The sequence below is a fragment of the Arvicola amphibius genome, chromosome X (genome assembly GCF_903992535.2).
Source record: "Arvicola amphibius chromosome X, mArvAmp1.2, whole genome shotgun sequence".
Taxonomy (NCBI): domain Eukaryota; kingdom Metazoa; phylum Chordata; class Mammalia; order Rodentia; family Cricetidae; genus Arvicola; species Arvicola amphibius.
In genome coordinates, this window is record NC_052065.1 from 137,159,269 (window position 1) to 137,186,533 (window position 27,265).

Genomic DNA, 27,265 nt, shown 5'->3' on the forward strand with positions numbered 1-27,265 from the left:
GGACCTTGGTCTTAGCATAGAGTAGGGAACCCTGATGGCTCCTTGGCCTTGAGAGGGAAGGAGGGGAGGTATGGGTGGAGGGGAGGGGAGGGAAGGGGGAGAAGGAGGGGAGGGAAGGGGGAGGAGGAGCAGAGGGAGGGGGAGGAGGAGGGAAGGAGATGGAACTTTTTAAATATAAAAAAATAAACCATGAGAAAAAAAAAGAAAAAAAAAAGAATACAGTTTCCGTGTAATTATTTTGGGCAAAGCTAGCCAGTGGCGGGACGCAGCCCCGCCGCTTCTTTCTACAGTGGGAGGAGTGAGAACATGAGCAAAGAGGTCAAGACTATGATAAGTATATCCACTGAAACAGTTTACCTGAGCTCACCAATTCCAGCCAGATTGGGAAGGAACAAGCATAGGACCAAACTAGTCCCTCTGTGGTTCACAGCTACATGGCTGGGGCAGACTGAGGGGCCACTGGCAGTGGCATCAGGATTTATCCCTACTGCTTGTACTGGCTTTTCGGGAACCCATTCTCTTTGGACAAATACCTTGCTCAGCCTAGATATAGTAGGGGGGGCCTTGGACCCTCCCCAAATCAATGTGCCTTACCTTCCCTGGGGAGTGGATGGGAGGTGGGGGGGATAAGTGGAGGGAATGGGAGGAAAGGAAGAAGTAGGAACTTGGATTGATATGTATGATGAAAAAAGATAGTTTGTTTTCTTTAAAAAAAATAAAAAGAAAAGAAGATAGAAAGGTCTCCCACGCTCAAGGACTGGAAGAATTAGTATAATGAAAATTATACTATCAAAAACAATCTACAGAATCAATGCAAATCTCCATCAGCATTGCAACTACATTCTTCATAGTAATATAAAATAAGTATCTTAAAATTCATGTGGAAACAAAAAGGATTCCCATAACCAAAGAAATCTCGAGCAAAAAGAATACTTACTGCAGGAGTTACTACTATAGCTGATTACAAGTCCAAGTTATATTGCAGAGACATGGTAAGAAAACCATGTATTGGCACAAAAGAAGACAGATCATGCAATTGAGTAGAAGGTCCTGATATAAGTCCATTATCCTACGGTCACCTGATTTTTGACAAATGGGCCAAAAATATGCACAGGAGAAAAGATAACATCTTTAACAAATGGTGTGGATAAGCTGGATATCTACCTGTAGAAGAAACGAAATCCTTATCTCTCACGCCATACAAAATAAACTCCAAATAGCTCAAAGACCTCAATATTAGATATGAAACTGAAACTGCTAGAGGACAAAGTATGGAGCACACTTAAAGATATGAGAATAGGGAAAGGTTTCCTGAATAAAAAAAATTCTCATTGCTTAGGAAATAAGGGCAATCAATAGTCAACAAATGGGACCTGCACATCAAAGGACCATCTATCAAGTGGAGACAAACCATCTATTAAGTGAAGAGACAGCCTACAGAACAGAAGAAAATCTTTGCAAGCTATACACTAGACAGATCATTTTAGAATATACAAAGAAGTAAAACAAACAATAAACAGGAAACAAGCATTCCAAAGGAGAGAGACAACCAAGTCCTACCCAGCTATGACACCTATGAGCCACATTAGTGACCAGCATGGCATGATAACCTTAAGAATGCAGTAGTGGCATGTTTACCTTGGTGGAAACCAACAGTTCTCTGATTGGACTTAAGACCCACCTAATGAGAGGGAAACCATGCCTGGTAATGGAAACCTAGCTAATTACTCATTGCCAGTAAAGTCATGGACATTAGAGGAGAACTTGCATCAACTACTTTACTAAACTAATCAGCATAATCCCTATGAAATGTTAAACAGTTTTCCTTTCTCTCTTTCTTTCTTTCTTTCTTCTTCTTCTTTCTTTCTTTCTTTCTTTCTTTCTTTCTTTCTTCTTTCTTTCTTTCTTTCTTTCTTTCTTTCTTTCTTTCTTTCTTCTGTTTGTTTTTGGAGACAGGGTTTCTCTGTAGCTTTGAAGCCCATCCTGGCACTAGCTCTTGTAGACCAGACTGACCTTGAACTGACAGAGATCTGCCTGCCTCTGCCTCCTGAGTGCTGGGATTAAAGGCATGTACCACCAACACCCGGCTCAACATTTTTTCCTATATCCACAGATAATTTTAGTCTTCACCTCTCATCAGGGAAACTTTTCTTCATAACAAATAGAGATCATAACAGAAAACCACAATCAATCAATGTGCAGAGTCCCAGTGGATATCTATAAAACACGCCTATGCCTAAAGCTTAGGGAAGGTTTGGGGAGTGGGAGTGGAAAGATTGTAAGAGCAAGAGGAACAGGGACTCTGCTATGAGATTGTGTCTCCTAGTAATATCAGAAACTACATCCAAAAGATCTCATGGACACAACTTAACAAATGTGAACTAAACAAGGATGACACCAATAGACATGCCAAAGTGGACTAGGAAAAGTACAGGAGATCTCAAACCCACACAAAGAACTATAGGCAACTAAGGAATGACAAGAGAGGAAGAAAAAGTCTTCTCTGGAAAAGAACACATCAATTGTTATTCAATAACAAATGGTCAGCCCTGAAAAAAATACATATTAGTAACAATATACAGACTAAGAAGATTATATTTAGGAATATATATGCACATGCATATAATATATCCAAGCAATACAGTTAATGAAAAACAAGAGACCATGAATTTTAAATACAGCAATATAGTGGAAGATTTGGAGAGAAAAAAAAGGAAGTGAAAAATGTAATTTCATTAGAATCTTTAAAAAACTAAAATAAAAAAGGTATAAGAAAAAGAGAGAAAACTCATTATTTTAAAAGGCTGTGGAACTGAACAGAAAGTTCTCACTAGAAGAAATACAAAAGCTAATAAACACTTTAAAAGTGTTTAACATCAGCCGGGCGGTGGTGGCGCACGCCTTTAATCCCAGCACTCGGGAGGCAGAGGCAGGCGGATCTCTGTGAGTTCGAGACCAGCCTGGTCTACAAGAGCTAGTTCCAGGACAGGCTCCAAAGCCACAGAGAAACCCTGTCTCGAAAAAAACCAAAAAAAAAAAAAAAAGTGTTTAGCATCATTAGCAATTAGAGAAATTCAAATTAAAACTACACTGACATTCCCTCTCATCCCAATTAGAATGCCTATCATAAAAAAATCAAATGACAACAAATTCTGGTGAGGATTTTGGGAAAGAGAAACTCTATTCCATCGAGTATAAACTGATGCAGCCACTTTGGAAATCAGTATGGAAGTTCTAAAAAAGCTACAAATAGAACTACTATATGAACCAGATATACCACTCCTGGGTATATGCCCAAAAGACTCCATATTCTACTACAAAGATACTTGCATGCCAATGTCCATTGCTGCTTTATGGATCCTAGCTCTGAATCTTTAGAATTGATTGTATAACTTGCAATAACTGTAGAAACCAGGAACAAACAAAGGGACAATTGGTAGAAGGTGAAGAAGGAGCTCTAGAAACAGGGGTAGCAGGATACAGTGGGAAAGGAAAAACAGAGGGACTTAACTGGGAAAGGGGAAGAAGGAAAACAGGGAAAGGAAGGAAGGAGGGATAAATACCACTAAGGATGTTTGGAAAAGTCATAATGAAATTTATTGCTTTATAATCTTATTTAAAGATGCAAATACAGCCAGGCAGTGATGGTGCATGCCTTTAATTCCAGTATATGGGAGATAGAAGCAGGTGGATCTCTGAGTTTGAGGCCAGCCTGGTTTACAGAGTGAGTTCCAGGACAGCCAGGGCTGTTACACAGAGAAACCTTGTCTCGAAAAAAAGTACATACAATAATATGTTCTCTCTCTCTCTCTCTCTCTCTCTCTCTCTCTCTCTCTCTCTCTCTCTCTCTCTCTCACACACACACACATACACACACTCTCTCTCTCTCTCTCTCTCACACACACACACACACACACACACATTTTAATACAGTTACCCTACACAGTGAAATAATATTTCCTGGGAGTTATAGACTAATAAAAATCCCAGAGTGTTAGTGTGTCAGGCAAAGGATATCTCCTTTTGAGTTGTTGGGTGGGGTCCAAGAGACTCTCCAGAACAATATAGGCAATTGTCATTGCTCTTGGCTACCTGCCAAAATATGAAGATCATATCCTATTGTTGAACACACCACACACAACATCCTATTGTTCAAGACACCACAGACTTTGCTCATCGACCTTGGAGGAATTGAGCTAGTATTAACCTGGAATCCCCCTTCCTGAGGACTAGCATTCATACTGTCAGAAGGTGTTATGCAAGCTACCAAGAAAGAAAAGTTATTCTCAGTCCTACCCAGTTGTACAATCCAAGAACAACAACAATAATGAAACCAGCAAGATGCCTCAGTAGTGAAATAGCAGCACTTGTATCTTGGGAGTAACCAATACCTGCCTAAATTGGATATAAAATCAATTCAGTTGGAGGGAACACATTGCCTGGTATGTAAACCTAGACAAGAACCTGTGGCTGAAGAGATCATAGACCCTACAAAAGAACCCACAACTACCCTATAATTAAAGTAATATAGTTTCCACCTGCCTTCTAAACACCCACCCTTATACCATAGATAAGTACAGCTGGAGTCTATTAGAGAGAACCACAACTTGTCAAAATGCAAAGAATAAGTAACCATGGGGACACAGTCCCAAATGCGACATCTATAACTAAGTGGGTTCAGGAAACATCATACATGGAAAAGTGGGCAGAAAGATTGTAAGATCCTGAGGACCACAATTACTGCTTTTGATAGTACATACTAGACAGAACAGGCATGTTCTACCATGAACTCAAATTTGAGAGGAAGTTGGGGGTGGGGGACATGAGAAAAGTTGGAGGGCAATAAGGGGGTAAAAACGCAAATACAGTATACTCATGAAGAGTCTTGAACTTTCTAGAAGTTGAAACTAAAACAACTGGTTGTAGGGTGCACACTTTTAATCTCAGAATTTAGGAGGCAGAGTCGGGTGAATATGAGTTCTAGGCTATCTTGGTCTACAAAGTGAGTTCCAGGACAGCTGGAGATATATAGAAAGAACCTGTCTCAAAAACAAAACAACTATTTCATTTGTTCCAGCAAAATACCCCCAGAGAATCTGTTTGCTAAAATAACAACATGTCTGGGACTGTATTTCAGTGATAAAGCACTCATGAATAAAATAGGAGGCCTGAAGTCCACCCCAAACACCACAAAATAAGTGAAAGCCTAAGTGGATGAATACTACATCAGTACACTATGATATTGGATAGAGCCCACCCTCCAAAATGATAATGATATGAATGTGTTTACTCATATGATACAGCACTTATACAGATATTAAAAAGAATGTATTAAGGTTGTGTCTACTGACCTATAGACAATTCTATAAGGTGTTTCTGAGTGAAAAAGTAAATAAAGTATATATAGTATTCTAGTTATTAAAAATTAGTAATATGTGTGTTGAATAAGACTGGGTGATGTGGGAGAATGAGGAAGTGAAACACAAACAACCAAAAATACTTATGCAGTATCTATGATATGACTCTATGTAGCATTTACATTAATACAATATATACATTGTATTTAAATCCTCCCCATCTCTTTTGGTATTTTGAGGTAGGGTCACCAGTAATCTGGTCTGGCAATGAACACACTATGTAGCCAAATCTGGACATGAATGCCTGTTTTTCCTCCTTTCATATTCCTGGTTGTGTTTAAAACTTTATAGTACACATTTAAAGAAACACAGTGAAAGACCAGCACTGTGGTGTACGCCCTTAATCCCAGCACTTAAAAGGCAGAAGCAGGATGATCTCTGTGAATTCAAGAGTAGCCTGGTCTACAAAGTGAGTTCCATGACAGTCAGTGCCACAAAGTGAGACCTTGTCTCAGAACAAAACAAAACAAAACAAAAAATAAAAATTATTTAAAAAAAAAGTCAGGTGGTAGTGGCACAGACCTTTAATCCCAGCACTCAGGAGGCAGAGGCAGGTGGATATCTGTGAGTTTGAGGCCAGCTTGACCTACAAAGTGAGTTCCAAGATAGCCCAAACTGCTACAAAGAGAAATCCTGTCTCATAACAAAACAACAAAGAAAGCCAAAGCAAAAAACACAGTAAAACACAAAATAAGTAATTTCAGCATTCAACTTGATAAGCAAAAATAGAACAAAGTGATCCAAATAAAATTAGAAAGAATTGATGAATGAAATTGAGAAGCAGAAATTGCAGTAATAGAAAGGCTAAAAAATTCATAAATAAACCCAAAATATATTTATTTCCCAATAAAATCAGGAAATGTCCTGTAAGTATTATTTTTAAAAGGAGAAAGAGAAAAGAGTGGAAGGATGTAGCGGGAGAGAAATGTCAAGAATGACAAGGGAGATATAGTACAGACAATACTTTAACAAAATAATAGACTATCATATAATTCAGTTTCAATACCTTATCAAATCAAGGTATAATAGATTTAAGAAGAGGTAGAAAATTGAATTAAGTCAGTGACAATTATAATACTGAGGAGCTCATTTAATGGTCTAATCTCATCAGATAAACCAGAGTCCCTTCCTAAAGATGAAAAGCTTCTGATGCAATGGCAAATATCAGACAAAAGTCTACCATATGCATACTCCTGAGAATTTCACTGTTCTAGTTCTTTCTATGGAAGGTTGGGGTAAGCTAAGGGGAATTCTACTCTTTCTCTCCCATGCTCCTTGCGTCTTCACTCTCCCTCATCCCATCCTTCTCTCTAAACCACAGTGCCAACATGCAACAAAGAATCAATGATCAAACAACAAAAATCAGTGAGTAAATTAGGTCCCTGAGAAGAAATGGCAAGCAACGTGGTGCAAATAATCAGACTGCATGCACACCTTACCTGCAAATGTTTGAAGGACTTAAGTATTAGTCATCCACTTTTGCCTAGTGTCTGCATCTTCTAGTCAAAGACATAGCCTCACAATGTTACATTCAACAGCGCATATTTACCTTGTGTCCGAGTGTGGCACATTGAGTAAGTCACTCTGCCTATAGTTCCAGTACACTTCCACTGCACCTAGATAATATCTTCTGGTGGCACTAGAGCAGAAATAGAAAAGGCTAAGAAAGAAGCAAGCAAAGAGTGCTATTTGCATGGCTTTTATTCCTAGAAAATGCTCAACTAAAAAAGTGAAAAATTAAATCTTCTCTAAAATATCTTTAGCTCTCAAGAAGACAAAAATGCAAAATATTTATGATTTAGTGAAAAGTCCTAAATATTTTGCAGAGGATTTTATGGAAATTTATCTTCTGAGAGTGACAGTAGCATTAGCACTAAGCAGAGCTGAAAAGAATTACTTCCTTTTGGCAGTGCAAAGCAGGCACAGGAAAAACTGGAATAGGAAAAGGGTGGCTGAGCTAAGGCTTAACCCATTCCACTCTGCGAGTATCCTACCAAGTTTGAGTCCTTGAGAAAAGGTACAGGATACTAAAGAAGAGGTTTCAATTGTACTCAGATTCCTAGACTGTTCTAAAAGTCTCTTCCTCAGTACCAGCAGCAAAGAAAATTTGGGATTTACCAGATCCCAGTTCGTTTTCCCCACAGCAACTCTCCAGTTGCCCACCTGATCTAGAGACACCTGTGTCCTCTGTCCTGTTGTTGTTGTTTCTGCTTTGTCAACTTAACATAAACCAGAGTTATTTGTGAAGATGAGTTTCAGTTGGAAAAATGTCTCCATAAGACGGCCTGTGGAAAGTCTGTTGCACATTTTCTTATTTAATGATTAATATGGGAGGCCCCAGGTCACTATAGGTAGAGCCACCCCTAGACAGGTGGTTCTGAGTTGTATAAGAAAGCAGGCTGATCAAGCCATAAAGGGCAAGTCACTAAGCAATGTTCCTCCATGATCTCTGCTTCAGTTCTTGCATCCAGGTTCCTGCCTTGCTTGAGTTTTTGTCCTGACTTCCATTAGTGATGGACTGTTATCTGGAAGTACAAGCTGAAATAAACCCTGTCACCCCCACGTTGCTTTTGGTCATGGTTTTTTGTCAAAGATATATAAACCTTAACTAAGGCACCCTCCCTCCCCCAAAAAACTAGAAACAAACGTACCATATGACCCATCTATATAACTCTTTGGCATACATCCAAAAGAAGTCTACATCTTACTATAATAATACCTGTATATCCATATTCATTGCTATCCAATTCACAATAGCCAAGTATTGGAAAAAGCCCGGATGTCCATCAACTGAAGAACTGATGATGAAAATGCAGTACATTCACACAATGGTATACTATTCCATTTCTGTAAAGAAAAATTAAATTATCAAATTTACATGTAAATGCATAGAGCTGGAAATAATCATTCTCAATCAAGTAATCTAGATCCAGAAAGACAAATATTTCATATGTGAATGTTAACACTGAATCTTTAGATACGTGTTCTTAAATTGGAGTATCCATAGATATCAGAAAACTAGGCCAATTTCCTGAGGGCCGTGAGAAAGTTCTGATTAATCCCACAGGAAAGAGCATTTTGCCAGCAAGGGAAGGCAGATTTCAAGGGAAGTGGGTATGAAAAGAGAAGAGGACTAACTGAACAAGAAGTGTTAAGTAAGGATAAGGATAGGAGGACTAGAAAGAGAAGGGAGTATGGGAAGTGATTACTAACACTAAAGGTATTTGCAAAAGACATACGGAAACCTACTACTGTAGATGCTTTCTAAAATACACATGTATACATATATAAGAGTTCAAATGGAGTTCTTCTTACAACAGGGTGACAATTCACTACATGCTAATAAATATCAAGCCCAGTACCAGGAGTGGGTTGCCTCTTTTGGAGTTGTTGGCCAAACATTATAGGCTATAGCTAATGTTATTGTCAATTATTCTACAGAACTGGATGGTGAGACCCTATTGCTGAAGATATAACATATCTGAGTCATAAAACTGACACAGACCTGGCTAACAAAAAGAGGCAGGGGAAAGGAAGGAAGGAAGGAAGGAAGGAAGGAAGGAAGGAAGGAAGAGAGAGAGAGAGAGAGAAAGAAAGAAAGAAAGAAAGAAAGAAAGAAAGAAAGAAAGAAAGAAAGAGAGGGGGGACGGAGGGAGGGAGGGAGGGAGGGAGGAAGAGAGAGAGGGGGGAGAGGGAGAGAAAGAAAGAGGGGGAGGGAGGAAGGGAGGAAGAGAGAGAGAGAGAGGGAGAGGGAGAGGGAGAGAGAGAGAGAGAGAGAGAGAGAGAGAGAGAGAGAGAGAGAGAGGTAAACCCAGCTTTACCCCCACTGACAAGATTTCACAGTGTTGTAAGATTGCATACATGCTATTAGGGGAGACAAGTTATCAAAAAGTCTTACACAGCAGCTATGAACCCTGTGAGCTATGATAACGGATGTCATGGCAAGATACTCCCAACCACTTCATGCTGTATTTAAGGCCTACTCTACTGTGGGAGCCCACATGTGACTCACTTTCCATTTGGAATCAATTCTAACTTAAAAGCCATTTGAGTTCAAGCTTGCCTGCTCTGCTTGCTCCAGTATCCTTGAGGGCTGTGAGAAAGTTCTGATTAAGCCCATGGGAAAGAGCATTTTGCCCATGAGGAAAGAACATACAATCTAGTAGAAAGAATACTGTTGATGCTAGACCTTAGGGCACATACAGATAAAAGAAACTGCTTGCTCAAGGACAGGAATGGTCTTGTGGTTAGACACTGACTGTCTGTGCTGTGCTTTTTTCTGCTTTTATATATAAGCAGGCTCTGAAATAAACTTGGGACTGTCCAGAGTAAGCTGGAAGTTCCCCTAATATATCCTGTGTTTTCTGTCTCAATTTCTCTCAGTCTAACATTTCCTTAGCCTCGGCACCCCCTTCCAGGAACCCTGGCTGACTTTGTTGGAGCAGGCTCTGACACTCTACAGTTACTTGTTATAGGGCCAAAACCCCATAGCTGCCTAAGACATAGGGCAGAACCTAATATTACTGCTTTCCTAAATGGACATAGAAATCAACTGCCCCCGTGTCTTGCCATTATACCTGTAAAATAGGGCATCTTTCAACCCTCATCTGAGAAGCTTCTTTTTGCAATAGACTCACAACTAGTAAATGTACAGAGAATAAGAGAGAATGAAGTGCTCAGCTGTTATTGAGATATCTGTATCACACCCCCTCTCCAGTTCCAGGGGATTCTATGCCCTCTTTTGATCTCTTTGGGTACTGCACACACAAGCTGCACAGACATATATGTAGGCAAAACATCCATATACATAAAGTAAAAATAAATCTCTTAAAAATATATAAACTTTAAAGATGAGCAAGAAGCAACGATTATAATACAAGTTTGCATTATTAATGTGGCTGAAATGCTTTAAAAATGTGTAAAATAGCCGGGCTGTGGTGGCGCACACCTTTAATCCCAGCACTCAGGAGGCAGAAGGCAGGCGGATCTCTGTGAGTTCGAGGTCAACCTGATCTACAGAGCGAGTTCCAGCACAGCCAGGGCTGCACAAAGAAACCCTATCTCGAAATACCAAAAAGAAGTGTAAGATATGAAACAGCGTTGGAATGAGCGCCGGAATTAACGTATGCTCACTGCTTATGTAAATACGAACAATCTGAAATAAATAAATAAATAAATGAAGCTGAAATAAACCGTGGCATTCCTAAAGCGAAGAGACTTTCTGCAGGAATAGCAAGCATTCTGCTCACTGCTTACGTAAATACGAACAATAAGAAAGAAAGAAAGAAAGAAAGAGAGAGGGAGGGAGGGAGGGAGGGAAGGAAGGAAGGAAGGAAGGAAGGAAGGAAAAGAAAGAAAGGAAAGAAAGAAAGAAGGAAGGAAGGAAAGAGAGAGAAAGAAAGAGAGAGAGAGAGAGAGAGAGAGAGAGAGAGAGAGAGAGAGAGAGAGAGAAAGAAAGAGAAAGAAAGCGGAAATAAACCGTGGCATTCCTAAGGCGAAGAGACTTTCTGCTGAAATAGCAAGCATTCTTCTGCGCGAGTGTGGGGTTGCAGCTTAGGTTGGTGAAGCAATGCTCTGGGACAGAAAAGCTGTCTCATTGTGCCAGGCCCGCCCTCTTTTGCTGCCACGGGACTGGAAGTATCTGCCCCACTTGCCGGAAGCCAGCTGCGGGTGACTAACGCCTGTCCTTGGTCCCGCGATCTGCAACTGTGTCCTCGCGATACTAGTTCCCCCGAAATGGCCGCCACAAGTCAAGGTAAAGGCAGAAGCGCGCGCGGAGGGTCGAGGGTGGAACCGCCTTCCTGGTTTAGGGTGAGGGATCGCCGAGGGCCTGCCGCATTCCTCCTGCGGCGGGGAGCCTCAGTAGCGCCCAGAGAGGCTTGGAGACTTTTCGGGCCCTGGCCAAGGTTACGCTCCGACCGGTTGCAGGGCTGTCCTGGGACTTTTTTTTTTTTGGCTCACCTCCTCCGGGCTTCTAGCACCGCCCCTACTGAGGGAACCTACAGCGATTCAGTTCCTGTTCTCAAGCGTTTTTGGCTCTCTGACAAAAACATGTTTGTCTCTTAGGATGTGCCTCTCAAATGCCTGGCAGTCCTCATTTTCGTTAATTAGTAGGAGGTATATTTTAGTTGTCCTACTGAAAAAGAAAACTCCAGTGCAGCGATTCATTTAAGTTATTCTTCTTACTCTAATTTGGTTAACGTTAAGTCAGTCAATTCATTAAATTTAGGTTGTAACCAGCACATGTGATGCAATTGCTATAGAGAGTACCTAGGAATTTCTGAGACATCTTGAGGCTTACATGAATTGTAGTGCTTATAGTAATTATCATTGTTTTCCTTGGCCCATAGACGAGGCTTGTAAATTTTGCTTAGCAGTACTTAATGAACAACTGATGAAATCAAATGGGCTAGGGCACTCTGATTTTTATTCACTCCACTTCATCCACCATCATAAACTTAATCCCACTTTTGATTGGAGCCATCTGTTGTGTGGATGGGCTTGGTAAAATTACATTAAAAAGACTTTTGTTTTCAGTGATATTTTCTTCAACATGGTGGTGATATGTTATTGTTATGTTACATAGATTGTTTTATTGTGTATGGTATAAGCTAGACCATTTGTTTAAAAATACACATGAATACTGCTTCAAACAAAACTGAGAAGACTTGCTTTCTACTGTAGAATTACCTGGATATACTTTGTTAGGAAAGTGACATAATAGTATGTATAAATCTATTTCTAGATTTTGTTTTCAACTAACATTTTTGTGTATACTTGAGTCGATGTAGCATCTTACTGAATATTGTAGCTTTATGAATCTTTAAATTAAGTTCAAGTGGCTCTTGTAAGTTTTCAATGCCCTTAAACTTTCCCACTAAGATTATTGTGGCCATGTATCATATAGAAGATATAATTTCCCACATGGCCTGTTTTAAGTGAACTTTGATATTCTCCTCTCAGTAGAACTTGAAGTCTATTTCTTATTCCTGAATCTGGATGGGAACTACTCTAGTCTAATTTGATGGTAGTAAAACTGTATGGTTTCTGAGGCCAGGACTTAAAATGATGAGACAGTTTTTTTCCAGGTCCTTAATCTTTCCTCCATTTGTGAGGGAGCTAATTACAATGGTATTAAGGAAACCCACTCTAGCCTCTGAGGAAAGTAGTCTGTACATGTAACTGTAGACTTCTCAGATTTTTTTAGACCCTGCACAAGTTATCTAGCTAAAGCCTCAGGTATCACAGAATAATAGAGAAGTCTTAATGCTCTGACTGAATTCCACGTGCAAAAAACTGGACACATTAGCTTTGTTTCATGATGTTTGGGGGCATTTTGTTGTACAACTTTTGTAACTGGAACACTGTTATTGGTCCTTTGTCTATATAAATTTTAGAATTTCTTAACTCAGTGGTTTTCAACCTTGCTAATGTTGTAACCCTTTAATACAGTACCTCATGTGTGGTGAACCCAACCATAAAATTACTTTCATTGCTACTTCATAACTGTAATTTTGCTACTGGTATGAATTATAATGTAAATATCTAATATGCAAGATATATGATATGCAACCCTCACCAAAGGGCTTGCCATCCACAGGTTGAGAACCTCTGCCTTAACCTGTAATGGACATTTTTTAATCTAAGTATTATATTATAATGCTACTTCTCTCCCATCCCAGTAATCTTTTTTGGACTCCAATTGAATATGCATGTAACCTTCTGAACATTTTTGTTTAACTTAATATCTTGATCATCTCTGATTTTGCCTCTATTTTCTATTCTATTTTTAAATGACAATTCTTGGCTTTTTCTTTTGTTTCTGCATAGTCTTGGATAGTAAGTTTTTGACATTTGTTGTCTCAATGCATGTTTTCAGAGAAGGACTGAATATAACAGGTAAACCCAAGATGATTTTTGTACAAACAAGATGTTTTGTTGGCTTGTTTTTCTTTCCTAATCTAAGTATTACATTCCAAAGTGTGTTGTTTCCTGATTACAAAATGAGATTAATAAATGGTACATACGTTTTTCTGTGCATTTAGTTTGTTATTAGCATATAAATTAGTAAGCATTCATTCAAACATTGTTTGCTTTATTCACTGGAAATTCATATAATACAGAAAATTGGCTTGTAGATGACTTCTAAAGAGGCAAATTGAAAATATTTATATTTAGAATGCTTTTATCCAATAGTACTTGTTTTTCCTAGGTGAGTTTAATTTGTTTTAAATTTAAAAGGAAGAAAAATAGAAGACCAATAAAGATATTCAATTTTTTATTTTATTCAGATTTTCCAAAATTCAACCCAGAATTTTAGAGATGATTTAGATATTCAAATTTGTTTATTTTAGTCAGTTTCTCCAAAATTCCAACCCAGAATTTCAGAGATAATTTACTATTTAAAATAGAACATTTTTGTATTTTTTATTATAACTGTTTGCTTTAAAATCTCTTGATCTATTTAGAAATGGTGGTAATTTATTATAAAAGTAAATATTTTTATCTTAGTTTTCTTAGTTTTTTATTAACATATATGAATCATAAAAATGATGGATTTTATTATGACTTTTCATACTTGTATATAATGTGTTTTGATCGTATTTATACCCACCCCATAACCCTTTTTTGTCCTTCCCTGTTTCTGCTGATCCCCATCCTTTTCCAAAATACTCTCTTCAATTGTTATGTCTTGTCTTTACTATACTTTATTTTTGATGACCCATTGAGTTTCACTAGGGCTATTTACAGAAACATGGATGAGAGTTTATTTACTAGAGCGTGGCACCTTACCATTAGCTATACCACTGAAGAAAATGTCTTCTTCTTCCTCAGCAACCATTAACTGGATATCTTAATTCTCTTATAGGAAACTTTGATGGAAAATTTGAGGCACTGGATCTTGCAGAAATTACTAAAAAGCAACCATGGTGGCGTAAGCTGTTTGGGCAGGAATCTGGGCCATCAGCTGAAAAGTATAGTGTAGCAACCCAGCTTTTAATTGGAGGTGTTACTGGATGGTAAGTGGTGTTAAAGATTTTCAGTTCTTTTGTGCCTGATTTGGTAGTATAGTTACAGAATCTGTCTTCTCTAATTATTTAAAACACATTGACTTCAGTGAAATTGGCCAACACATGTCATAAACCATTAAATTAAAGTACTATTTGATATTTTTGAATGCTACTGTCAGGCCCAAAGGACACTCTAATCCCCCAAACTCCAAAAAGCAGTCCAAATATCCAAAAATGAACTCTACCTGAACTATAGGAAGATTTCTGGTGGTTAGGTAAAGGCCAGCATTCCTCAAGAACTTGTGAAGTTCTCTTCTGCCAAAAGGAATCATTTCCCTTACCTCTGGCAAAAGACACATTCTCTAATTAACATATACCAGCAGCAGCTATCAGCATATCAAGATCCATGCTAACCTCCAGGCTTCCTTGGTCCTTTTACTCACAAGTACTTGCTAAATATTTCAAAGCCACCATACCAATCTCCTATCCTTTCAGCCCCCTCCCCACCCAGCTACTCACCCTTCTTATAATCTGGCTATTCTGACTATTCTCTGATCTTGCTCTTCTTACTCTACTCTCTCTATTCTCTATCCCCTGCTATTCTCCACTCTCCAGAAGCCTTGGCCATATCCAGTCTGCTGGCCATGTTTAATCTACTTCTCTTTCTGTTCTGGACTCTTCCAGATGTCCCTGGCTGTTCTTTCTCTCATATCTACAATAAATACTGTTCCCTTAACCATAACATGTCTGGTGGCAAAACACTCTGAACTTGGTACTTTTTTAAATTCCATACTTTTGTAGAAACTGAGGTTTAGAATGTTTATCTAGATTCTAGATCAAGGCAACATAGTCAGCAAGAGGTAAATTAAGAAGCTATCCACTTATGAAGCACAATTAATAAAAGCTCAGGGTCGGAAATTGGGGTTCCACCTGAAGATCCAAAAAGTAAAACAGCCAGCCACTTACTCTTACCTCCACCTCAATCTGAAATGGCGATCCTGCCTCCAGGAATCTCAGAATAAGATTTGTGTCTGAGAGCTGTTTTTTCCCATTTCAAAATCTTCCCTAGGGCTGGAATTAAATGTGTGTACCACCATCATTAAAGGCATGCAGTGCCCAGTTTCTATGACAACTAGTGTGGCTACTGGGATTACATATGTGTGTCATTATGGCTACTGGGATTAAACGTTTGTGTTATTGCCACTACACACTTAAATTAGCTGTGTCACATATTAATGTGGCAGTTTTCATTTGTTGATATTTTTATCATAATAGTAGCCAGTTTAGTGAGTCAATGACTAATCCATCAATCTTAGAAACATATTTATTACTTAAATTTTGTCTTTTATTAAATTCATGTTTTTCTCCCTGTGAAATTGTCATTTTTTGTAGTATTGAGTTTTAAGAGGCTTTTTTGTGTGTGTGCATTTTGGTCCTGTTTTCTTTTCCAACAGGGTCTATGGCTCAGCATGGCCCAGAACTTGAGATGTTCTTTCCTCTGTCTCCCAAGTAGTGTTGTATACCTCCACACTTGTAATATGCCTCAGGCATACTATTCATTGGCACTTAAACAATATAAAGGAAAGCAGATGCTTTATACAAAAATTTTCATACAATTATTCTAGTTTTATTTGTAATACCTGAAAGTAGAAACAATCTAAACATAAAACATGAAAAGGGAACAGGTGTGCTTTAATTCCATGTCTTTATATTGTATTAAAAATCAATTTATCATCTGTGCATTAAATTGATATGTCTTTTGACCAGCAAAATAGCTTAGTGGGTAAATGCACTTACCATTAAGCCTGAGGACTGAGTTCAGTCTCAGGGATCCACATGATAGGAAGAGAGATCTGACTTGTACAAGTTGTCCTCTGACTTCCACATGTATGCTATGGCAAGCTACACATGTGCACACATATGTAAACATGTGCACATAATACATACACACACCCCCAAAATAAAACACTTAAATAAAAATAATTCATTTAAAAATTGATTTGTCTGGTGCCAGTATCATATTATTCTAATCACTATGGCTTTATTTTCTTTGATTTTTTTCAGCTTTGTAGGTTATATAGTCTATTGATATACAATCAATATATCACAATATATGGTCAATATAGATTCCCAAATACTTATAAATATTTCATATTTTGATTCTATGGTAGCTTCAAAATTTCATTTTCTGTTATTCATTACTTATAAATAGAAATTCAATTTCCTAAAGTCATTTTATTGGGTTGCAGAGTTTTGGAGTCCTCAAAATATTTTTGTGTTTGATAATCCTTTAGGACAATGGTTCTCAACCTGTGGGTCATAACCCCTTTGGGAATAGAACAACACTTTATTTTTTATTTTTATTTTTTTATTAATTTAATTTTTTATTTATTTTACACACTGACCACAGTTTCTCCTCCCTCCTCTCCTCCTACCCCTTCCACCCTTCCTTCATCTCTGATAGAATAACCTTTTATAGAGGTTGCCTAAGAGCAGTGGAAAACAGATAATTACACTATGATTCATATCAGTAGCAAAATTACAGTTATGAAATAGCAAGGAAAATGATGTTATGGTTGTGGGTAAGTACAACATGAAGAACTATATTAAAGAATCACAGCATCAGAAAGGTTGAGAACCAGTGCTCTGGGAAGATTTATAGAACTCAGAGCGGTCCTACTTAGGGTTACAACTTCACAACAATAATCAGACAAGAAAAGAAGCACACAGGGCATCAGCCAGCAGAAACACATGAATGGATTTCCCCCTTGTCACTTATGGAGTCTTTTATTTAAAATAGGTTTCTTGTAGTATATAGATTTTACTCTTTTAAAACACCCAGTTTTATATGGGTTCTATGGATTTGAACTCAAGTCCTCATGTATATATAGCAAGTACTTTATTCACTAAACTATCTCCTCAGCCTGAATCTTTTAAAAATACAGTTTAAAATCTCTTTCTTTTGAATAGAGTGTTTAAACTATTTGAATTTATTTTTTTTTTGAGGCAGGGTCTCTCTACATAGCCCTGGCTATTTGGAACTCTCTATGTAGACAAGGTTGGCCTGAAACTCACAAAGATTCATTTGCCTCTGCCTTCTGAGTACTGGGATAAAAGGTATACCCCACTATGCCCAGCTTGTATGTATATTTTTAATTTTCAAGCTTCATATAATGTTACATGCATACATTCTTAGTATATGTGAGGGATGCAGTAAAGAAACCACTGGAATGACCGCTCAGTGATTGGCAGTGGGGGAGATTTTTATTGTGGATAAGAAAGAGAAAGAACATCTAGAGCCATCTGAAAGAGTCTAAAACCAAGAGAAAAAGAAGCAGATTGGACATGATCATATCTGCAAGAGAAGAAAAAATAGTGGGGAATAGCAAGAGAGTTTATTGGAGATGGCAGGGAAAGAAAATAGAACAGTGGGAATAGTGAAATAGGGGAAAACCTGGTCTGTATAGAGAACAAAGGGGTGTCCAAGAAGAGGAAAACATGTTAACTGAAACAGCCTAGAGGTTTAGGGTAGAGGGCAAGGTGAGATGGGCCAGGATGCTAGTGTGGACTTTGAAATGTATAATGGGTATTTTTCAATAGGGACTGTAGGAGCCTGGAGGCTAGCATGGCTTTCTGTTTCTCTAGATAGTAGGAAGGAACTAGATCATCTCAAGGTAAGTAGAATATGAGCATTGTCAGAAGTTCAGGTTTGTGTGCATCTGACAGCCTGTCACTTTGTCTGATATTGGTTTTGTTTTACAGGTGCACTGGTTTCGTATTCCAGAAAGTTGGAAAATTGGCTGCAACAGCTGTAGGAGGTGGATTTTTTCTACTACAGGTTTGTCTATTAAGTTTCCTAGATGTTTGGAAATTCCTCTTGCCTATTAGCATATTGTGAGAAATTGCAACCTTGGCTATAATGCCCTAAAATAGCATACACATTTGTTTTTGTATACTATTTTGAATGCTGCTAACCACTGGAAGTTTCTCTCCTGCCTGCCAGTTCCAGAATAACCACTCTGAGGCCTAATATTAATTATAAATGTTTGGCCAATGGCTCAGGATTATCACTAGCTGACTCGTACATTTAAATTAACCCATTTCAATTAATCTGTGTATTGCCATGTGACCTGTGGCTTACTGGTGGTGCTCTGGTGTGTTGCTCCTTGGGTAGCTGAATGGTGTCTCTCAGGCTTTGCCTTCTCCTGTATCTCTTCTAGGATTTCCCACTTGGCTTCATCCTGCCTTGCCATAAGCCATGGAGCTTTATTTATCAACCAATGAGAACAACATATATATACAGTGTACAGAAAGACATCCCATATCATTTCCCCCTTTATGTATAATCAAAAAGGAATGTTTTAACTTTAACAGTAAAATTACATATAACAAAACAGTTATCAAGCAAGAATTATAGTTACAATATTTAGTCTATTTGTATTTAACAAAATTAAGAAAATACTCTATCATCTATCCTATCTTCATGAGTCTAAAGTTTTATATCTAATTTATCTTTTATCATAACTAAGAAAAAACTATAATTATAACTATCTAGTCTTTAACTCCATCAAAGATCCCTAGAAGGATATATATAATATTACCTGAGTAAACAAGAAGTCCATTGCAAGCAACTTCCAAAACTCTAGAAATGACAGAGACATCTGGCTGTCTGAACATTCACCCAAAGTTCTTCTGTAACATTGTCATCCATCTTTAGCTTATAGGCCTAACGTATCTAGCAGACTTTTCAGTGAAGCAAGAAGTTTGAAGGACTGTCTCGCCTATTTAGCAAAGTTCGTCAATCGGTTTCCTCTGTGTCCTGCAGAATGTCTTGCAGTTTCTTCTGTGAAGCAGGAACCCTGAAGGAGCATCCTGCCTTGCTTTGGCAAAGTTTAGCAGTCATTTTTTTTCTGAGGGTTCTTCATGTCCAGTTTATACAGCATATTGTCAAGCAGTGTAGGCAAGAACAGATTTTGCCCAAAGGGCTAGCCTTGCTATATTAAAAACAAACTCAATAATGAGTTTTTTTGTTTCCCCCCATCCTCTTTGAAGTAATTGATGCTGCCAGGAGCAGACACATCTCATGTCAAGACAACTCTAAGTTATTAAAACATTTTAATACCATATTCTGTTGGTCTTTGAAGTGTTTGGAGATTATCTGGCATTGAACTCACAGAGATCTGCCTGCCTCTGCCTCCCAAGTGCTGGGATTAAAGACATGTGCCACCACCACCCAACTTGAATCAATTTCATTCTATACATAATTTCTTGAAAAAAAGTTTATTTTTTTAAATTTTTGAAAAATTGAACTTAACTACTTTGAGTTTAATCATCTTATTTTTAAATCTTACTTAAAACTGTATAAAGGAAAGTTCAGCATGTACATTAAAGAATTGCCAACAATTGGGAACAATTTTTTTATTTTCATTACTAGGTATGGAACCTTGAATATAGTATTTTGAACCTTAAATATAAAACATCTTGCCTGAAGATCATTTTAAAAAAAACAAATAGCAAATGTTTCCAAAAATAGAAAATCAGAAGAATTTTGATTACCTCTTTCATAATTTATCTTGAAAAAAAGAATACCAAAGACCATGTTTTTTATTTTCTTTTATCACTGTTAAAATTGTAGCTGGCAAACCATACTGGGTACATCAAAGTTGACTGGCAACGAGTAGAGAAAGACATGAAAAAAGCCAAAGAACAGTTGAAGATTCGTAAGAATAACCAAATACCAACTGAGGTCAAGAGTAAAGCTGAGGAGGTAAGGCTTGCTTTGTTCAGATTTAGTATATGAAAGGTACAAACAGTTTTGTGTACAAAATGGGATACAGGGCAGGGGAGAGAAGATAGAAGGATGAGAACTTGAGGGAGTGGTTTAGGTGGGCTGGGTGTAGGAGGCAGGTTGGAGGTAGGATGGAGGGGAAGAGTAACGAAAGAAACTTCTTTATGGGAGGCATTTTGGGGTTGGAGAGAAACCTGGTGCCAGGAAACCTCAAGGAACCCACAAAGATTGTTGTTGGGGGGTTTTGTCCTGCCTGGTTCCTGCAGTCGTTAAGTCCCAAAGAAATCACACAGAGGTCTACATTAGTTATAAACTGATTGGCCCATTAGCTAAGGCTTCTTATTAACTCTTATAACTTAAATTAGCCCATTATTCTTGTCTACGTTAGTCATATGGCTCAGTACCTTATTCAGTGAGGCAGTCACATCTTGCTTGTTATGTGGCCAGGACATCTGAGGAATGAGCTTTCTTCTTCCCAGAATTCTCCTGTTCTCATTGACCTGCCTCTACTTCCTGTCTGGTTGTCCCGCCTATACTTCCTGCCTGGCTACTGACCAATCACCATTTTTTAAAATATAATTAACACAATACAAACAATTGTCCCACACCAAAGATAACTCCAGCTAAGACTCGTAGCAGTAGGGGAGAGAGTGCGTGAACTGGCCGTCTACTGTAATCAGATTGGTGAATACCCTAATTGTGGTCAGAGACACTTTATTCAGTAACTGATGGGCAGAGATCCACAGCCAAGCATTGGGCCAAGCTCTGGGCATCTGGACCAATAGTCAGGAGCCTCCGTGGGACTGACCTGGCCCTCTGCATGTGTGTGACAGTTGTATAGCTTGGTCTCTTTGTAAGGCTCCTAGCAGTGATATCAGGACCTCTCCCTGGTGCTTTGCTGGTTTTTGAGAACCTGTTCCCCATGCAGGATTACCTTGCCCAGCCTTGACAGAAGGGGAGGAACTTGGTCCTGCCAAAATTGATGTGCCATGCTTTACTTAAGCCCATGACAGGCCTGTCACTTTTTGAATGGAAACTAGAGATACAGGAAGAGTAGAAGGGGAGGGAGGTAAATGGAAAGGGGGTACTGGGAGGTGAGAAGGGAGGAGAAACAGTGGTCAGTATGTAAAATAAAAGGAAAAAGTGTTATTTAAATAAAATTTAAAAAGAAAAAATGGAATACATAACTGTCTCAGCAGTATAAAAAGCTTTATGATTACAAAGAACTTAGAGCAGTGAGACATAGTTGGAGCTATATTCGGTATGTCAATCTTAGAATATCATTACTGTAGAAACAGTTTTCAGGGGACAGTCTTAAATTCCTGTCTCAACTTCTTGAGTTCTGCGATACCTAGCATGTGCTACCTCACTCTCATGAAGGCATTTTTTATTTAAAAGATTTTACTTTATTTTTTTTACGTGTATGGGTGTTTTGCCTACATGTATATCTATATACCATGTGCATACTTAGTGCTTGTAGGGACAAGAAGAAGGCATTAGGTCCTCTAGAACTGGAGTTACAGATGGTTGTGAGCTGCCATGTGGTTGCTAGGAATTGAACCCAGGTCCTCTGGAAGAACATCCAGTGTTCTTAACTACTAATTGTCTCTCCAGCCTCTTGTAAACCTTAGTAATTCAAATATTTGGTGACCTTTGTCAGTAAGTGAGAAAACAAAGGAAATAAAGATAGTAGTTGTGTTAAAAAGTTTTTGTTGCTGTTGTTCTTCGAGACAAGGTTTCTCTGTCTAACAGTTCTGATTGTTCTGGAGTTCACTCTGTTAACCAAGCTGGCCCTGAACTCACAGAGATCTGCCTGTCTCTGTCACCAAATGTTGAGATTGAAGGCCTGGCATGTTAACTAGTTCTTTTTTTTTTTTTTTGAAGATTTTAACTTTTATTTTTCCTTTATAGTGAAGACAAAGCAATTGAATGCAGTAACAGAGGGCAGAATAAACTCTAAGGCACGGAACTGGGTTCCCCACCTTACCTGAACAAAATGTGAGCAGAAATGCTACAGACCACATTTCCATTTCAAGTTAAACTCGGGAGCTGAAGAGATGACTTGTAATTAAGAGCACATACTGCTCTTGTAGAAGATCCAAGTTTGGTGTTCCCGGTACCAATATGTTAACTTACAACCATATGTAACTCTAGTTCTAGAAGATCCTACCCATTCCTCTAACCTCCATGGGCACAAGGCATAGACAGACGTGCAGGCAAAACACTCACGTATAAAATAAATTTAAATAAATCTTAAAATGAGTAAAGTTAAATTAAAATCTACATGAAACAGACATTTTAAGTATTTAAATAATAGGATCTTTATAAGAATAACCATCTTCAAAATGCATGCACCACTTTTGCACACCAAACTGATAAATCTGCACGCAACACAACTCCTACACCTATGGCTCAGGAAACATCACTGAGGAAGGAGTAGGAAAGATGGAAAGAGCCAGAGGACCGGGATACCGGCTACAATATTGTGTCTTCTACATATGACAGTGAAGTTACACCCAAGAAACTAGTTCTTATAGGAATAGGTGTACCATAATGGGCGGGGTGTAATGTCAATGTGAACATTTTGAGTTACATTTTTATCTCTATTCCTGCTTATCTTTAAAATATCCAAACTCCGTGAGTTCTGCACATGACTAATAGAAATACTTAAATATTGGGTTGGTAGACTTTTTCTGAAGATAGCCAGGTAGTAAATATTTTCAGTTTTTGAGTTATGGTCTCTGTCACAACAATCAGACTTTCTCATATAGAGTGAAAATAACCATAGATGATATGTGGCCTCTATACACATGAGTGTGTACTCATATATACATATCTCCCCAGATATACATATAAAAAATGTAAGTGAAATTTTTTTTGTTTCCCTCTGATAGTACTTTGTTTAAATAAATGTGGAAGTCCTGGAGAGTTAAGGGCTGCAGTAGAAGTGAGGCAAGGAGACATAATGTCCTAGCTTCATTTTTGTTTCTGGGATAAGATATTCTGACCAAAAGCAGCTTAGGGGAGGAAAGGATTTATTCAGTTTACAGTTCCAGGTTCAGGCCATTATTGAGGGAAAATCAAGGCCGGAACTTGGGCAGCTAAACACAAAGAGAAACAAATGTATCTTTGCTGCCTGCTTGATCCTCTGACTAAGGAATTTAATTCACAGCCAAAGAGCATGTGGCAAGATTCACAGAGAATGCTGTTTGCTGGTTGGCAGACAGGCTTATGCCAATTAGCTTTCTTATACTGTTCAAGATCACCTGACTAGGGAACAGTGATACCCACAGTATGGTGGGCCCTCCTACATCAACTAACAATCAAGGCAGTCTCCAACACACGTGCCCAGATTAATCCTAATGCTGCGACCCTTTAATATAAATTCCTCATATTGTGGTGACCCCCAACCATAAAATTATTTTTGCTGCTGCTTCATAATGATTTTGCTACTATTATGAATTCTAATGTAAATATCTGTGTTTTCTGATGGTCTTGGGCGACTTGTGAGCCACGGGTTGAGAACTGTTGATTTAGGCAATTTTTTTTTTTTTTTTTCTTTTTTTTTTCTTTTTTTTTTCTCATGGTTTATTTTTTTTATATTTAAAAATTTCCATCTCCTTCCCTCCTCCTCCCCCCTCCCTCCCCTCCTCCTCCCCCTTCCCTCCCCTCCTTCTCCCCCTTCCTTCCCCTCCCCTCCACCCATACCTCCCCTCCCTCCCTCTCAAGGCCAAGGAGCCATCAGGGTTCCCCACTCTATGCTAAGACCAAGGTCCTCCCAACTCCCCCCAGGTCCAGGAAGGTGATCGACCAAGCTGAGAAGGCTCCCACAGAGCCCGTCCATGCAGAAGAATCAGAGCCCAGAGCCATTGTCCTTTGCTTCTCAGTCAGCCCCCGCTGTTGGCCACATTCAGAGAGACGGGTTTGGTCGCATGATCCATCAGTCCCATTCCAACTGGAGTTGGTGATCTCCCATTAGTTCTGTCCCACCGTCTCCATGAGTGAACGCACCCCTCTCGTTCCTGACTTTCTCCCTCATGTTCTCGCTCCTTCTGCTCCTCATCAGGACCTTGGGAGCTCAGTCCAGTGCTCCAATGTGGGGCTCAGTCACCTTCCCCATCTGTCGCCAGATGGAGGTTCCCTCACGGTCCTGACTTTCTTTCTCATGTTCTCTCTCCTTCTGCTCCTCATCAGGACCTTGGGAGCTCAGTCCGGTGCTCCAATGTGGGGCTCTGTCATTTTCTTCATCTATCGTCAGGTGGAGGTTCTATGGTGATATGCAAGAAATTCATCAGTATGGCTATAGGAACTGGCCTTTTCAGGCTCCCTCTCCTCAGCTGCCCAAGGAACTAACTGGGGGCGTCTCCCTGGAAAGATTTAGGCAATTTTTCAATTGAGATTCTCTTCTCAGATAATTGGAGGTTGTCTCAAGTTGACAGTTAAAGCTAATCAAGATCTCTAGATACAGTGGTAGTAAAGAGACGCTGTGGACTTTGCATAATGGTGCAAGGAGAATGGACAGTGATGGGAATGTAATGTTGCAAATGGCTTACTCAATTGGAAAATGAAGATACTGTGCTTAAGTTCAAGAAATGATTTGACTGTGCCAGGGATATGGCTTAGTTGGTAAAGTGATTACCATGCAAATCTAAAGACCAGAGTTTTAGATCCCCAGCGTTCATGTAAATGCCAGGTGTGGCCTGCCTTCAGTCTCAAGGTTATTGCAAAATCACCAGAGCAACCTGGCTAGCCAGACTAGCCCAAATGGCAATCTCTAGGTTCAGCAAGAGAGCCTGCCTCAATATATAAGGTGGGAGTCATTTAGGAAGACACCTATGAATATTGGCCCTTCATATGTATATGCACATGTGCATACATGTCCATGTACTACAAACACACACACACACACACACACACACACAAACACACACACACATACTGCATAATGCAAAAACAAAAAGAAATGATTAGGTCAGAATGTAGGATATATTATTTCTCATTTACTTTGTAAGGGAAGTAGCCAAGAGAGATAATAAATTGATAAGAAAGCCATACAGGGTGCCTATCCATATGTGCACTAAACTTCAGATGAGTAGAAACTTTGCAGGAAGGTGTGGGGGAGGTAGGAGCTTAGGAAAATAAGGAAATAAGACTTTACCTATAGTTGTCAGTAATGGAAATGATCAACATCCTTAGCAAAATAACTCATTGTATCAAAATCTTCTATTTTTCAGGTTGTGTCATTTGTAAAGAAGAATGTTCTAGTAACTGGAGGATTTTTTGGAGGCTTTTTGCTTGGCATGGCATCATAAGAAATACAACTTCACTCCATTGTTTTTTATTTCTTCTTTTTTCTTGCCAGCACTTAAACATAGGACAATCAGCACTCTTCTCTCTCCTCTTGTCCTGTACCTTTCTCCCTGTTGTGGCAAATCTGAATGGCTTCCATAGCCTTCTCCTGGCACAAAGTTAATACAGGCCTTCTCATAAGCTTGACATGTTGGAAAAGACAATAGATGTTGACTCTCCCAGTATATGCCTCATGACTTGATCAATGAGTAGCTTAGTAAGAATGTTTCCTTTTGACAGAAAGACAAGATCTCCTGAGTAAATTGGGAGCATGGGGGTCATGGGAGAGGGTAAAAGGGGAAGAGAGGAGGTATGGAGGAGGGTAGAGAAAAATGTATAATGCAGTAAAAACAATAAAAAAGTGAAAAAGAAAAAAATTATTCCCTTTCCGCTATGTAAGATCATTTTCCAAACTTAGTTTGGAAAAGCAGCATATACTTACCTTAGTATATGTTACATGGAAAGGAATGAATACATTTGCCTTTAAGCATGAAAGATCTTGGTATCATGGTGTATGCTTTCTTTTTTAGTTGACTTTAGATTATAGAAAGAGAGATACTTATACATGCTATAATTATCCTGCCAATATGATAGTATAAGTACTATGACTAAAAAGATTGACTATGAAATGAACTTCTGCTAAAGATGTATGAAGTAATGTAGGTATTGGATTTGGTAGGTGGCTCTTTATGGAAACCAACTGCTAGAAATTCATTGTTGGATGGTCAGATGAGTCATTTGTAGGTATTAAGATCCAGTCCAGAAATGTTTTCCACCATTACCACATACTGCATCTCATGGCTGTTTTAAAGTAATTTATGTGGGAGAAGGAAGAAACTGTTAGATGTTTATTTCATAGAAAATTTTCTGTGGTTTGAAATTTTGTTAAAGTATTAGGGGTAGCAGTATTCCTCTATGGAAGTACTGTTTCTTTATCCAGTTAGTATGAAATATAACATATAAGCCAGAATTTTAAAGAGATGTTCCACACATTCAGAATTTAGAAAGACAATGATACCATATGTGAAATAAATTGCTTCCATCAAATGCAACCTCTATCGGAATTATTCTTTAAAATAAAAGTCTGTGTGCACTTCAGATTTTGCTATAATGGCTGTTACCATGTTCTCAATTCCAACTAGGAAGTCATCTTCCGAAAGCTGTCTGCCATCTTCATTGCACCCACAGGACTTACTACTTAATAGATTTCAAGTATTTATTAAATATATTTATTTGTATAAAGAAAACTCTCCCCTGTTAAAGTTTTAGTTTAATGCAAGTGAATTCTTAGATATGTAGATGAACCCATGTATAATAGTGTGCTTTTAAGGTCATACATTAAAGATAATTACTTTTTGACATACCTGGGCAATGATGTATTGAATTTAAGATTTAAGAATTTAAGAATGTAAGATTGAAATTACCAGTAGATGTGTAAAACTGTTTAGGATTCACCTATTTGTAATTTCCTTATTACATTTTGATATTACTTAAGCCAATTAAGTTATTCTATTTGTAATATGTATTAATCATCCTTTTACATGGTGGTATAACTCCTTGGTATATGTTTTTCTAAAAGAATTTAAAAATGATTTTTCACTATTTATTGTGGAAACATGAGAGTACAGTACTGTGATTTCTCCAAGTATCAATTGCTTGCCTATAGCAATCATGAAATTATATTTGTTTTGTCTATTACT

General features: G+C 38.4%; 2 protein-coding genes across 5 annotated transcripts in view; one reads left to right on the forward strand and one right to left on the reverse strand.

Moving 5' to 3' along the window:
• Positions 1 to 8,266, reverse strand: part of F8 (coagulation factor VIII) — a 159,820-nt gene extending 151,554 nt beyond the window's left edge. For 2 of the 4 annotated variants that reach the window (XM_038316787.1, XM_038316786.1), the window contains exon 1: positions 6,967 to 7,294. In XM_038316787.1, coding sequence (XP_038172715.1) covers positions 6,967 to 7,112 — 146 coding nt within the window. In that variant the 5' untranslated portion in view covers positions 7,113 to 7,294. Of the gene's footprint in view, positions 1 to 6,966; positions 7,295 to 8,136 lie in introns of those variants that run through there. The other 2 variants (XM_038316788.1, XM_038316790.1) reach the window with 2 other exon arrangements.
• A 2,759-nt stretch (positions 8,267 to 11,025) lies between these two features.
• Fundc2 (FUN14 domain containing 2) lies at positions 11,026 to 26,663 on the forward strand. The gene is made up of 5 exons (XM_038317444.2): positions 11,026 to 11,172; positions 14,287 to 14,437; positions 18,191 to 18,266; positions 20,064 to 20,195; positions 25,451 to 26,663. Exons 1-5 carry the CDS (start codon positions 11,154 to 11,156, stop codon positions 25,526 to 25,528), a joined length of 456 nt encoding a protein of 151 aa, XP_038173372.1. The 5' UTR covers positions 11,026 to 11,153; the 3' UTR covers positions 25,529 to 26,663.
• The last annotated feature ends 602 nt before the right edge of the window (positions 26,664 to 27,265 follow it).

Excerpts from the sequence above, each read along its gene's own strand:
- Fundc2 (XM_038317444.2), top strand. Across the intron at positions 14,438-18,190 it reads ATTGGAGGTGTTACTGGATG|GTGCACTGGTTTCGTATTCC; the intron begins GTAAGTGGTGTT and ends TTTGTTTTACAG. Across the intron at positions 20,196-25,450 it reads TCAAGAGTAAAGCTGAGGAG|GTTGTGTCATTTGTAAAGAA; the intron begins GTAAGGCTTGCT and ends TCTATTTTTCAG.